Genomic DNA, 14,700 nt, shown 5'->3' with positions numbered 1-14,700 from the left:
AATTAGCTGTTGCATAGTTATAATAGAACCCACTAATCACGCATCTAATAACAGATTAACAAATGGCCATAATAGCAGTTAATTGCTAACGCTTTAAACGCTGCTGTATTGACTGGATTTATGACTTCTCATGTTATACCATAAATATTACACGACATCGTTTGCACTCTGGCCTTGTGTGTTAAATGGAACACCACCATTTTATCTCTAAACTTCTTCTATATCCTTAACAGTTTACATGCGATTAAAGTATAATTAGCTCTTAGAAAAAGATATGAGGTTGCTAATCTTCTCTCTTAATAATAATATTAAGGTTCAAATTTAATTGAGTATCCTTGAAGGGATCATCATGTCCCTCTCTTTAGACTTTAGAGCATTTTCACATGTCGCAAATTTCAGAGTGAAGATAAAAAGTTACAACTAAGATGAGCTGTATGAAGTAAATTGTAAACAGGCATAAAGCTGAAATCTCAAATAGCAATTGAAGTTTAATGCATGAATTTTCTTAGTTAGTGGTTATGGAAAATTGACATCTCAGCAGAAAAGTGGAAAGTGGAAGATGAGAGAGAGAGAGAGAGAGAGAGAGAGAGAGAGAGTTTGGAGTATAAATATTTTGAAAAATCTAATATAGGAAAAAGTTAACGGGTGCTCTATGAGAAATTGGTTTAAGATATAATTTTTCTAACGGTTTTTATATTTTCTATAAAAGTTATATCAAAATTGTCGCCCAAAAAGCACCTGTTTAACATGATCACAACTGTACACTCTTGGTATGATGATTACTTCACAAATATAAGTGTTTGTAAAGTTTGGGGAGGTAAGGGTCGGGGTTCAAGTTTTTAAAAGGAAGATTTACACACATATGATTAGATTAGGCTATAGTAAAATTTTTATTTTATATATAATAATAATAATAATAATAATAACACGATCCATCTAACTACTATGCACTCTTGACATGACGGTTGTAGAGTAAGAAATAAGGGTTTGAGTTCAAATATCTAAAGAAAAATTTCATATATATACATTTAGATTAAATTAAAGTAAAATTTGTATATTATAGCAAGAACCACAACCCATCTATTATTCCAGTTCTACTTGTGTGTCTAATATTAAACCTTGTTTTAAATGCAAAAATTAACTTCAACCAGTTTTTAGGTACTGAAGTAACATTCAATCACATTGTTCCCACTGCAGCAGTAATTAGATAATCATGATCTGCACGAGATGGACGTGACATTCGCTCTTATTACACTTATACCTTTCTTTTAGCTACTATAGTTATTGCCTTTGTAAATTCAGTTGATGCGCATTCAGTGGACACTGGACACAATTCATTGCTTCTTGCCCAGTAACTCAAGGTCGGTACTTCGAAATTAGCGAAAATATAATATAAAAAAATTCTCGGTTTGCTGCCGCAAAGTCATGAGATGTCAAGCAGGTAGTTCTCCATCAAATCGACGGTTAAATTGCCAGTACTGTACTTATTTAAGATATGTTTGTTACGGTTATTTAAATATTGAAACTATATTTTTTAGTATTTAAATAATATTACATATATTCTTATATACTTTTTCAATTATGCGTATTTTTAAAAAATACAAACAACATTACAAAATGAATTACCAATTATCCGAATGTTAGAATCTTTTTATTTTATTATTATTATTATTATTATTATTTACAATGCCACTTTCAGCAACTTCAACTGTATATTACATTATTTCTGACCGGTTATCAAAAAAAAAAAAAAAAAAAAAAAACTGTATATTACATTACAATTAAATAGTTTGCTCCACATTTTTTAGCATGACCATCCTATCCACCAAGTTGTACCATATCAAGCCATAAAAATAAATTTATACCTTGTGCCTCCAAGGTAGTAGCCAACAAAACAAAACTAGTTAAAGTGAGAGATTGAAGAAAGAGAGGGAGTGGTTTGGCCTGCAAATTACATTCATAGTGAAAAAACCCTTGAACACGAGCATCTTTATTATCTTGAACTGTGTATATATACATAGAGACTAACCTTATAATACTTTACTTGCATTACAAGTAAGATTGAAATTATTTTGATCGCACCTATTACATTGAATCTAGACTAATTACAATGAACTTATAAAACCATAAACCTTTACAAATCTGACAAACAAAATAAGAAAACCTCAATCAATTTATTAGTAAATAATATCCCATATGCTTAAGGAAACAATTCAATAAACATTAAAGAAATATTCTATTAGAATTTTTGGAAACCCGAGAGAGATCTTGGTGCATATTACCACCTTTGATGGGCTATGTCTCCCCTAGGGGTGGCGGTGAAGCCACCCTCAGAAGTCCGGATGAGAGGGTAGACCTGGTCCATATTTGGTCCAGATTTGAGCTCCCTTGCACCAAAAAATTGGATACGAGTTCAAGTACCTGGTGGGTTTCGCCTCTTAGTTATCGAGTCCTTATGTCTTCAAGGTGGGGGATGATTAATCTCGTCAATCTGGTAATTACCCTTAGTTATCCCATTTGAAATGGATTCTTGGAGAACGTGTGGTTGTTATTTTTCAATTTTATATTGTTCCTTCTTCACTATGGTTTGATTGCTCTGCTCTTGTATTGAAGATTCTTATACTGTTGATTGGGTTTACAATTTTTCTCTGAGAGATTCCCTCTAGAATATAATGTTTTTGTATCTTTCTTTTTTACTTATAATTTATTTCTAGCAATTAAGAGTATTTTGCTAAAACTGAAAACTTAGATAAATATAAAAATTAGTTGAAATAGTACCGTAAGACCTATGAATAGTATCAAAAAGAGTAGTGGAGTCTATAAATAATAGCAAAAATAAACTGAATAGTAAAATAAAATGACATTTTAATTTTTGCCAAACACATACTAAATACTTTTTTAGTGTATATATATATATATATATATATATAACTATATTAAAAAAAAAATTCAGGCCTTCTTGAAAAAGATTACAAAAAGATAATCAGTAGCTTTAATCTTGAAACAACAATTCCATCTCCATCATTGGTTATCTTATAACTTGGATTTTTTTATTAGAAAAATAGTTGTCAATTGTTGTTGTTAACATTTTGAATTTTGATAGTACAATAAAAAATAGAAGATTTTAACTCTTGACATCTTGGTAAAAAACATTGCCAATTGAGTCACAAACCCCTGAACAAATAACTTTGTCATTTTATGCCTGGAAATCTTGACTAAAAGTTGATCCCCTTTCTTAACAATTCGTTAAAGTGGATATAAACTATATTTATGATTGAGAAGAAATTATTAGGTTCACTGGAAGGACTGCTGAAGTGGTTCTCTTGATCTTTTTAATCAATAAAATGCTATTATTTATGCAAATGTGACATAATCTAATATATATATATATATATATATATATATATATTTTTTTTTTTGATTCTTGTGCAAATTAGGAGTCTGACTCACACATTTGCATAAACAACAGAGTTTAAATCCTCTATTTATGATATAATATATTAAGCTGCCTATTTGCTTGGGTTGAATGTCTTCTGTTATGGTTCAGCTGATGTACTTGGCCGTGACTATTATGGTTCTTAATTAGCACCTTCCTCTCAGCTACTAATTTTATTGCTTCATCATTTTAGTATCTACTTAAACGGTTAGTACTTTATGTACTTCAGCGCATGCATGCATAGCAGAGACTTTATTATCATTTAGACATCAACATAAACTTTCATAAAGTTAAGAAGGTGCCAGCTTTATTTACATTACTGATTTGATATTCTATTTTATTGTTTATAAATTTATATAAATAGCTTTTATATGTTACTGGTAATTTCATTATCATCGAGTAATAGTGCCATACCGTTTCAACAACTTTCTGATAAACGAGCAAGAGTGACCATGGTCCATGGAGAGCAAGAGCTGGCATATGGGGGTGTCAGTCTCTAGTTAATTAAATTACCTTTTTCCACAATTTGCATGTGGTTATACTTTTAACACTTTTTTTTATTCTTTATGCATGGACAGTTGGGGTGGGAGAATTCAATTTTAGATGTTTTTGTTGGAAAAATAAAAAAGTATCAAATTAGCAACACTCTTGACACACACACACACACATATATATATATATATATATATATATATATATATATATTTTTTTTTTTTCCCCCTTTAATTCATCCAAAAAAAATTTCCCCAATCTATAGTTCTAGTCTTCTAGACTTTGATATGTTTTAATATTAGGAACGATGATAGGTTAGGTTTGAGATGCAAAAACTTTTTTCCAAACCCAAACCTCTAAATCTTTTATATTTGGCACTAGCTTGATTATTTGGTTTTCTTTTGCTAAAAATTGGTTAAAAAAATGTGTGTGCCCTATAAAATAGTGAGAATTTAAAAATTTGTACATAAGCAAATAAACTAAAAAGAAAGATAAAGTTGATGACAAAAAGACTCTAAACATTTTACATAATAAACCCTCAACCTAAATCCAATTATATTTGAAAGATCCAAACCGATCCGTTTATGTTACCACAAGTCTGTTCATATGGGACGGATTAAGTTGGGTTTACCTAAAATTGAACATCAAAAATACTATTTAACAACATTCAAGTATTAGTAAATACTTTTACACTAAAATGAACAATATTTTAAGAGAAAAATAGAGGCACATTTACTTTTATTATAGAAATCTAGATAATAATAAAAAACAAGAAACAAAAAATATTTTAGGAGAGAAATAAAGAAAAATTTACTTTTATTATTGTTATCTAATTTTTATGTTACAACAATTACTAATAGAGTTATTTTAGTAATTTAATTATATAAGTTCAAATTCAGATACTAAACTATAAAAATTAAACCGCCAAGAGCCTTGTAATTTAATTAATTAGTTGGCTTATTCGAATGTTTCTAAGATATCCAGAGTTCAAATCCACTCTTCCCGTTATAACTATCAAATTATGTATTGGATCAGAAAGTCGTTACTCCCTAGATCAAACCCATTAATATTCCGTATTAATTTTGCACCAAAAATTTGACTCATGAATGCCTTCTAATTAGGGAAAAGAAAAGTAGTTCAATATTTTCTTCAAAATTTAACAATTTTACGTATGGGGCAGTCTTGTCACTAGAAGCAACGAATTGTGATCTAGCTAGGCAAAGCCAATGCATGCATGCTATGTTGGCATTACAACTTTTTGTCCATTGTTTTTATGCTTGATGATTCACCCTAGGCCCACGATCGATGCAGTGTAGTGAACGTTTGTCTCCTTCAATTCTAACAATTATGTGTTTCTTTGTTTGACAATTGCATGTCTCTGATTTGTATATTATTGCCACCAGAACTTTGAAGTAAAGCAAAACCGAAAGTTGCTGAGTTGAAATACTCACACTTATAAATCCAAATCTACCCAGTTTATGTAATGGTCCATATATGGTACTAGCTAGTCTAGTAGTCTGAGCTCTGAACACTACATCATCTTCCTTGAAGTTGAAGTATATCCAGATGATTGGTCCCTCTGGCTCTGGCGCCCTTAAATGTGGAATGGACTTTATTTAGGCAAATACTCTTCGTATTTTTCAAGAACTTTTACACAATTTTTGTAGTTTTTTTTTTCTTACAACAAGTGTAGGAATTCAAATTAACCTAAATAAATTCTTCCTATATGAGAAGAATCCAAGAGTGCATTCCATTTTTCAATTGATATGGCATTACTTAAATAAAGCTTCTAAACTATTGGTCCTAGAGGAAAGTTTGAGGTTTGAGGGAGAATTAGAATGATCCAAATGATCTCACATCCATCCCCATATTTATAGATGAGAATATACCATGGTTTTTTGAAAATCAAAATGTTAAAAGAACTAGAAAATGTAAAGATCAAGGGTTTGGAGGTTTAATAAGGGTGGGATTGGAAGCAAGAGAGTCAATTTCGTATCGGAAGCTATACCGATTTGACCAGTGGAACGATATATTTCGGTACCAGTTAATACCGGTGTACCATTTCGGATTTATCGTTATTTTTTATATTTATAAATAAATATATGTGTGTGTGTATTATGATAAACATAAAATTTTACCATAAACATTTCCTCAATTTAGAACAAATTATTCATGGTTTTAGATTTAGCATCAATTAAAAAAAAAACACAATATAAAAAATAGAAAGCTTAATTTTTCATTGCATACTAAGAAAACAAATAATTCTAATAAGTTAATGCAAATAATTTACCATTCTGCCCTAACAAAAATTCAAAAATTACAAAACTAAAAAAAAAAAAAATTGTACCGGCCGGTATGACCGGTATTTAAACCAATACGAAGCGTTGAAATTTCGATACTGGTATACGTACCGGTACAGTATTGGTTCAAGGACTCGAGCATTATAGCTCAATTGGTTCACATTTTCTAGTGTTTACAAATTAGACATTCAGAATTTAGATCCACATGCTCTAACTATCGAATTAAAAAAAAAAAAAAAAACTATGATGCTAATACAATTAATTAAAATTATAATCAATAGATCATAGTTATAAAAATACAAAATACAAAATTTAAAAAGATTTTTTTTTAGAAGAATTAAAAAAAAAAGATTTAAAATGCACTTTCACAACTTTTATATATATAAAAAATTAATAAAGCATAAATAATACGTAAAAAAATATAAATAAAACACAAGATAATAATATCCTATTCTCAAATTAGTCTCAGAATATCCTGTAACAAAATGCGCCTATCTTGTAACTTATTAAAAAAAACTCTCACATTTAGAAAACTAATAAATAAAATCTTAATTTTAATGCATTCTTATTGTTGCTACCAAAATGTTTCAATGTTTTGGTAGCGATTCAGCTGGATCTCTCTCTCTCTCTCTCTCTCTCTCTTACTATTCTTCATCCTACCAAATTGACAAACGTGATTTTTTTTATCGATATAATAAATATTAATTTATGGTATCTATTCTAAAATGATTTTTTTTAATCATTAAATCAAAACACCAATTGAATTTTTCACAAATAGAATTCAAACCGATATACTTTATTCGATACCAATGGACTTTATCTGTTAAACTCATTGAAATCCATTTACTCACATGTTTTAAAAACACTTAATTGCATACTTGTTAAACCAAAACAATGTTCTACTAACTCTAATCCAAAAGATTCAAATATTGCGTGTATTTCTAGCATCATGGAAGTAGCTAGATCTTGTCTTTATTTATTTTTCATTGCACATGTTTTGTTTGAATGAGCTAGATGCAACACTAAGTACACGTATTGATTCCCATAATACAGCTAAAAAAACACAGCTCATCTTCATCGAGCAAAAAAAAGCAAGAAAATGGAATCCATCTCGAGCGTGAATAGTCTACTTTATGCAACTAGAAGTGAAACATATTTTTTGGTTCCATGTGATACACATACGATACCTTTTCAATGGAAAAGCCGGCCACTTATTATTACTTGCAATCAACTACACCTCTTCGAACCAAGCCAGTCAAAGAACAACAATCAATCTCTCTCCTTCTTTTGCTCCTCTCTTTACTGATTTGGTTCTTCTTAATTAAAAAAAACAAACAGAAATTCTAATTCAAGGCTTGCTATGAACTCTTCTATCTTCCTTTGGATCTGGGGGTTTCTTCTTGTAAAAAAAGGATTTAAGAGAATATTATAATTAAAAATGTAAAGAAAGTAAGAAAAAGGTTAAAAAGTCTTAACCAACATTGACATGAAGAATAAAGTGGTGGTTAACGAGGAAAGATTTGGAATGTCCTTGTCTGGATGGGTTAGGATTAGCCCAGTTTTTCTTTATTATTATTTTTTTGCATTCAAGTTCATGTTACTTTACTAAGGACTAAGGAGTGCACAGAATCTCCACGCAACCATGTTGTAACGTGTCACGCTAGTGACCAAAGGACTGGTAAGTTTACTACTACAACAATTTTCACAATTTTGGTTACAATTGTCTATGTAATAAGTTGTAAGCGGTGGAAAAAAAGACAGGTTCATGTGAGTTTATATTTTCACCATTCACAAGTTGTCATGTGGACAAATTGTAATAAAATTATGAAAATAATTATGGTACTAGACTTAGTGTGTGTTTGACATTAGCTTAAAAAACCATATTTTTTTAGTAAATTTAGCTTATTTTTTCTAATATTTATGAGTTTTATTGCATTTTTTCATACTATTTATGGGTCTCACCATATTATTTCAACTATCTTTTAATTTTATTTACCATACTTTCAATAAAAAAATTTTAATTTTAGCTAAATAAGCTGTTCCAAATACACACTTTCCAAAAAGAAAGCTAGCCTACAAGATACGACATAATCATATAATATAAAGAACTTTTTTTGCCATGAGAGATATAATAATTAAGAAATTGCTTGAAGAACATGAATAATCAATATTAAATTGCATTTGACCTGCATTGTAATGCAAGCATGGTTGAGTTGATGTTTCCTTGGGATGATGATTGCATAGTATTCCATGATAGTTAGAATTAAAATAAAATTTATGATGATGGTAAAAATAATTTAATTATGAAGTGTAAAGATTTGACCTTTTGTTTTATATATATAAGCTGATGATTAACGGTGAAAACCAAGCGGTGGGTACCAATCAGACAGTTCACGTGGGAAGATTCATTTTCGATAATGGGTTGTTGTTTGGTAAACCCAATCCAAAACAACTTCCCTATTTTATTTTTTCATAGATGGTAAGGAGAGATATGGTAGATGGGCGTATTGAAGGCTCTAACTTGGTATCCTATGCAAATTTGGTAGGGGGTGGATGTGAGAGAAGCTAAAATAAGATGTGTCGTTTTTTAGAGGACAATATATGTAAATATATTATATATATACCCTCCACGCTCATCTAAAGGGATTTGAAGAACACACACTTCAAAGACAAGGACGTATTAACTTCATTTCATGAAAGTCAATTCACAACAATCTCTTTAGGACTTAAAAGATAAGAGTGGGTTTTAGCCAAAAACAAAAACAAAGACTCGTGTGTGTGGGATGACATAAGCTCGTTTAGAATCTCTATTTGGAATGCATTTTTAAGAATTTTAAGCATGAGATAACTCCACCTCTTTTCTTTTTTTTTTGTAATATATTTGAATAACACAAGAATACATTTTCTTCAAAATGCAATTTTTTTTTTGAAACCATGAGAATACTTAAAATTGAGGATTATCATCCTAAAATATATATATATATATATATATATATATATATATATATATATATATATAGTACAGTTCATGAGACCAAGCGTCTCCCCCCCCCTCCCCATGGGTTAGAACAAAACTGGTCCTCTCATTCTTCTTCTTCTTTTTCCTCTAGGCTAGTCCCAAAGGTGGTCATGGTCAAGCTATTGGTATAAATTTGTTTGTGTGTAGATTTAAAATTTGTAAAAAATGGGAAAAATTGGAAGAGAAATTGTAGAGAATTATAGAGGAAGATAGAAATTGGTTGGAATATGGCTACATGCTTGTAAAATTGAATATGTAATTACATCAAAGAAAAAAAAAATTAGGAACATATCACCTTGTTATAGGGGAAAAATGGATTTTTTTAAAATTTATAGCTAAATACAATCACAATGAATATAATTGCTTTTTCAGTAGAAGTTTTTTTTTAGGACAACTTTTTTGAGAATACTAATTATTTTAACACATGCATACATAAGGGGGGAAGATTTTAAAGAAACTAATAGTGATGTATATCCAAAAGGGTCTTAGAATAAAACTTAAATACAATATTTAGGTGTTGTTCTTTAGGTTTTCATCTTAAAATTCAGCGATGTGACTTTAAATATGGAAGCATATTTTTAATTAAATGTTACCACATGGTTGAATTTTAAGAGGAGAACCTAAGGAACAACATATAAGTATTATACCTAAGTTTTATCCTTTTTTTTAATTTAAATATTTTTATACGTGATTGAAATTTTAAAGAAAAAAATGCACTATGTCAGAATACATTTTGCCTGTAGAATTACCAGATACTACCTTAATAAATTAATGATAATGCGTTCTTGTATTAAAAAAAAGATAATATATGTTAGAGTGAGATAACTTGGATTTAGTGAGAAATATGTCAATTTTGGAAATTAATTATCTATATGCTTAACTTGCTTTAATTAGCCCTTTTTATTGTTATTATTTTTTAACTTTGGGCTAAAATGTTTCTTTCTTCTCTAAACTTTACACGAATTTTATTTTTTATTCATAAACTTTGGAAAAATCATTTTTTGTCTTTAAGCCATTAAAAGTATTACAATTATTAATTTTCAATTTAAAAAACTTATTTTTATTCTTAAATTATTGTAAAATGTTATTTATTTGTCCATGTGTTAGTCCCTAACCTATTGAAAAACTCTCTTGTTTAAAATTTAGGGGAAAAAGTGAGATTTATGCAAACTTTGGGAATAGAAACAATATTTTAGCCAAAAAAAATGTCTTAATTAGTGAATTGAATTATCTTTTCACAGCATTATAAAAGAACATATAAAGAAAGGAAAATGATATAGCCACAAACTATTACATAAAATGTTAATGTGGTGAGTAGTTATTGGTAAGAAAAAAAAGTGATATATTAGTAGTAGCTCCAGATGAGAATCAATAAGAATTTACTACATCAATAATTTATAAAATGCTTGTAAGCGCACAATTGCACCTGGCCCCAAGAACAGTTACGGGCTCAGGCCCAATGAGCCTTAAACAATATGAATTTGTAGAGTGTGGGCTTGAAACCCAGGTTAGAAGTGTCTAAGGATTAAATGACAAGTCAAAGATTGATAACACTTGAAAACAACAAGGAATATTGTAAATCAACCACCTCGGACGTAAGCCAAGAGCTGTTCTTATATTATCTCTTTCTCTTTCTTCTTTTTCTTTCTTTTTTAGATTACAAAAAAGGGGGGCCCTATTCCTGTTCTAGGTTGCTCCTTAAATACTCCTCTCTTTGATACTTTGTACACGTGTTGCCCCAACTCCCCCTTAGCCTAGATATTTCTTTTCTCAGTGCCTTTGAATAGTAACCAGAAGTTTCCCTTCCACTGTTCAGGTGTCATTTCCCCATTAATGCGGCCAGGGTGGTAGGAGCAGGGTCTTTAATGTGGAGGTGGCAGCCTTTATCTATGGTATTTCTCTAACATCGGTGCTTCTAGGACATTCAAGGGTTCACCCCTTTTAACCATTGGTCTTGACCGTGTCATTCCCTAACCTTTACCATGAAGTCTCGGGTTCTCCGGTATCCGTCCGAGGGGAGGTTTACCCTCGGCTGGATCCTCGGATCCTCGGCATATGGGCCGACCCGTAGTACTAACAAATTCTAAACCCAAGAGCAGGTCGGCCCTCTTTAGCATGGCCCAAAGGCCCACATCCCCATCATGGTCTTTTTACCCCCCACAATGCTGTAAAATAGTTTATGTCTATAGTATTATTCAAAGAAATAAGACCAATGATTAAAATATAATAATCTTTGTGAAGAGTTTTGTAATTCGACTGATACTTCCGAGTATTTCCAAAACAAAATGTTAAGAATTTAAATTCCTCCTCTTCTACTACCGAATTATCAAAAATTTCAGCAATCCTATGAAAACGATTGACATATTTTGACATATTTATGTCGTCACGTAAGAATTGATCAAAAAACAAATATCCATACATCTTTCTCTATTGGTTGATTCTGTGGGGAAAACTTATCACATCTTGGGTAAAGAATCAATAAGAAATGCAGCATTACGAGGAGGAGTGCGTGTTGGTCACTCCAATAAAAGAGCGTAGGGCCGGTCGTTACTCGTTAGGCTACAAAGTTACTACCTTTTGCCCCTAACGTAAGATTTACGTTCCATATATTGTCAATCTAGAACCAGAAAAGCAAAAGGGTAACTGTGAAATGAAATGAAATGAAATCCCAGATCATGCTGAAATCCCAGATCATGCAAGGTGTTTTATGCTGTGGCCCTGTGCGATCAACCTCAAAGATTGCCGGAAAAAAGGTTGCGTTAACATCTTATATTAGGCCATAGTACTCGGTTACTTTTAACAAAAAAAATATTAAAAATTATTCCTTATCCCTTATAATAATTGTTATTTTGAATGGCTTTTAATCTATGAATCTATGTAATAGGAAGATTAGTAAAACAAAGATTAGCATACCATAATATAACGCACAAAAAAAAAGAAAGAAGAAGAAGAACCCATGATGATATATGAATTTGTAATTATGGTCAATAAGTGGTAAAGTAATAATCACCATTATTCACACCACAATGGACAGTTCACATGGTGAATATGACAAAACTTCCAAAACAGAAAAACAAAAAGAGAAAAAAACTGTTTTTAGTTAACACCAATACGCCAAAGTCCGTAACAAAGCTCAGCCAAATCTCTCAGCTGCAACGCTGCTTCCTATACTCATTTTATTTGTTGCCTGAAAAATATAAAGCCAAACATTGGAAACCCATCTCACAGTTTACACACATGGAAATTAACCCAAACCCAAAAAAACACAATAAGCACACGAACCTAATATCTTACATATTTGCACAACTATTATATTGGCATATATTTTCAATAGACCGTGTCAATTGTCATTTGTCATTTGTCACCGAGCATTAACCGAAAGAGAGAAAGAGGGGAAAAAAAAAAAAAAAAAAAAAACCCAAAGTGCAATGACGACTCAGCCAAGTTTTAACTTTTAATACGACAACCAGGTCATTTTCCTAACAGGATGCATAGAATAAAGAACCAGCAACAACCCCTCTCTCTCTCTCTCTCTCTCTCTCTCTCTCTTACCTTCGAGTGCACGCCTTCCCAACTGTTTTGATCTTTTTTTCTCCTACATATATAGCACGCCACTCCGCACCTCTCGCCTCTATTTCCATTCAATTCACAAACACAAAAACGACCGAGAGTACACAGTACCAAAACCATGTCCACCGATCTCGAATTCTTACACGGCCTCTCCAAATCCAAAACCAAACTACTCACGATCAAGACTACTCGAACTACATCGTCAGCACCACCTCTTGTGGGTGGCTTCAACGATAATATTGGTGCCAACAAAAACAACAACAACAACAACAACAACAACAACAACGAAGTCGAGACACAAGATATTAAGAAGATTAATGTCGAGGAGGAAGACAACAAAGAGGAGGAGGACTGTTGTCGAACTCCAACATCCAAGGAACATAGAATTCCCAAGATCCTAGATTGTCCCCCGGCGCCACGGAAGCCAAAAAGAGCACCCACATGCAAAAGAAAACTCTCCGACCTTCAATTCTTCGAGATCGTGAACCGCGAAGAGGTCGATTCGTTTTTCAAGTCGAGTTTCGAGCAGTTAGCTGTTATTACGTCTAACAAAAGGAGCTGTTGCTCATGTAAATGAAGAAGAAGAAGAAAAAAAAAAAAATACAGCTCGCCAAGGTTGAAAATTTTACACGACTATTTGTTTTTTTTTGTTTTTGTTTTTTGTTTTATAAAATTTTTCGTTATATATAATTTGTAATGACTGGGTATATGGTTGACATGTTCATATATATATCCATCCCACTTCTGCATAAGATTTGGATTCTGGGTCCTAATGGGTGTCTGAAGTTTTGGACTATTTTGGATCTGAGTCTCTCGGTTATAAATTGATTAATTAAATTATAAATTTTATGTATTTCATTTAGTTATGTGATTATCGGAAAAAAGAAGAGTTGAATTCTGGACATATTTGTTAGAAACATTAGAATGTTTCGATAGTATTTAGCTAGATTCGTTTTTTACTTTGTTGTTGATATATATTTTTACCGTGTTTTGGGCTGGACAGATTAAAGAGGTTAAAAAGGTTAATGTGTATTGCTAAGCATAATTATGCAGAGAACGATTTCGATTTGGTAGATATGATTTGTTGGTTATTTTATATATAAATATAATTTTATAGGTACGTAGAAGATTATGAACCTTGATTGTGAATTATTTTTTATAAAATTTTTCGTTATATATAATTTGTAATGCCTGGGTATATGGTTGACATATATATATCCATCCCAGTTCTGCATAAGAGTTTCATTCTGGGTCCTAATGGGTGTATAAAGTTTCGGACTATTTTGGATCTGAGTCTCTCAGTTATAAATTAATTAATTAAATTATAAATTGTATGTATTTCATTTAGTTATGTGATTATCGGAAAATAGAAGAGTTGAATTTTGGAAATCTTCGTTAGAAACATTAGTATTTAGCTGAATTTGTTTTTTACTTTTTTGTTGATATATTTTTACCCTGTTAGAATGTTTCGGTATTATTTAGCTGGATTTAAAAAAAAAAAAAACTTTTTTGTTGATATATTTTTACCATGTTTTGGGCTGGAGAGATTAAAAAGGTTAAAAAGGTTAATGTGTATTGCTAAGCATAATTATGCAGAGAACGATTTCGATTTGGTAGATGTGGTTTGTTGGTTATTTTATATATAAATATAATTTTATAGGTACGTAGAAGATTATGAACCTTGATTGTGAATTATTTTTTAGGTTGTTGGTTAAGATGGTTGATCTGTCTTGCGTTTGACATATTTGTGTTGAGTGATTGACACGGCTTTAGGATTGATCAACTTTGATTTTGAGAGAGAGAGAGAGAGAGAAAGAGTGAGGTTTGTACGTGTTGATGACCAGAAAGCGATGCAATGTGCTATGTCGTGCGGTACTTGTATT

The 14,700-nt window shown here is 31.1% G+C and overlaps 1 protein-coding gene across 1 annotated transcript; it reads left to right on the top strand.

The window, feature by feature from the left end:
* Positions 1-12,784: 12,784 nt before the first annotated feature.
* On the top strand, positions 12,785-13,715 carry LOC142638407 (uncharacterized). The gene has a single exon (XM_075812442.1). It carries the CDS (start codon positions 12,936-12,938, stop codon positions 13,392-13,394), a length of 459 nt encoding a protein of 152 aa, XP_075668557.1. The 5' UTR covers positions 12,785-12,935; the 3' UTR covers positions 13,395-13,715.
* The last annotated feature ends 985 nt before the right edge of the window (positions 13,716-14,700 follow it).

The sequence above is a fragment of the Castanea sativa genome, chromosome 6 (genome assembly GCF_040712315.1).
Source record: "Castanea sativa cultivar Marrone di Chiusa Pesio chromosome 6, ASM4071231v1".
Lineage (NCBI taxonomy): Eukaryota > Viridiplantae > Streptophyta > Magnoliopsida > Fagales > Fagaceae > Castanea > Castanea sativa.
Note: the sequence above shows the minus strand (reverse complement) of the source record. Positions and strands in the feature narration are given on the sequence as shown.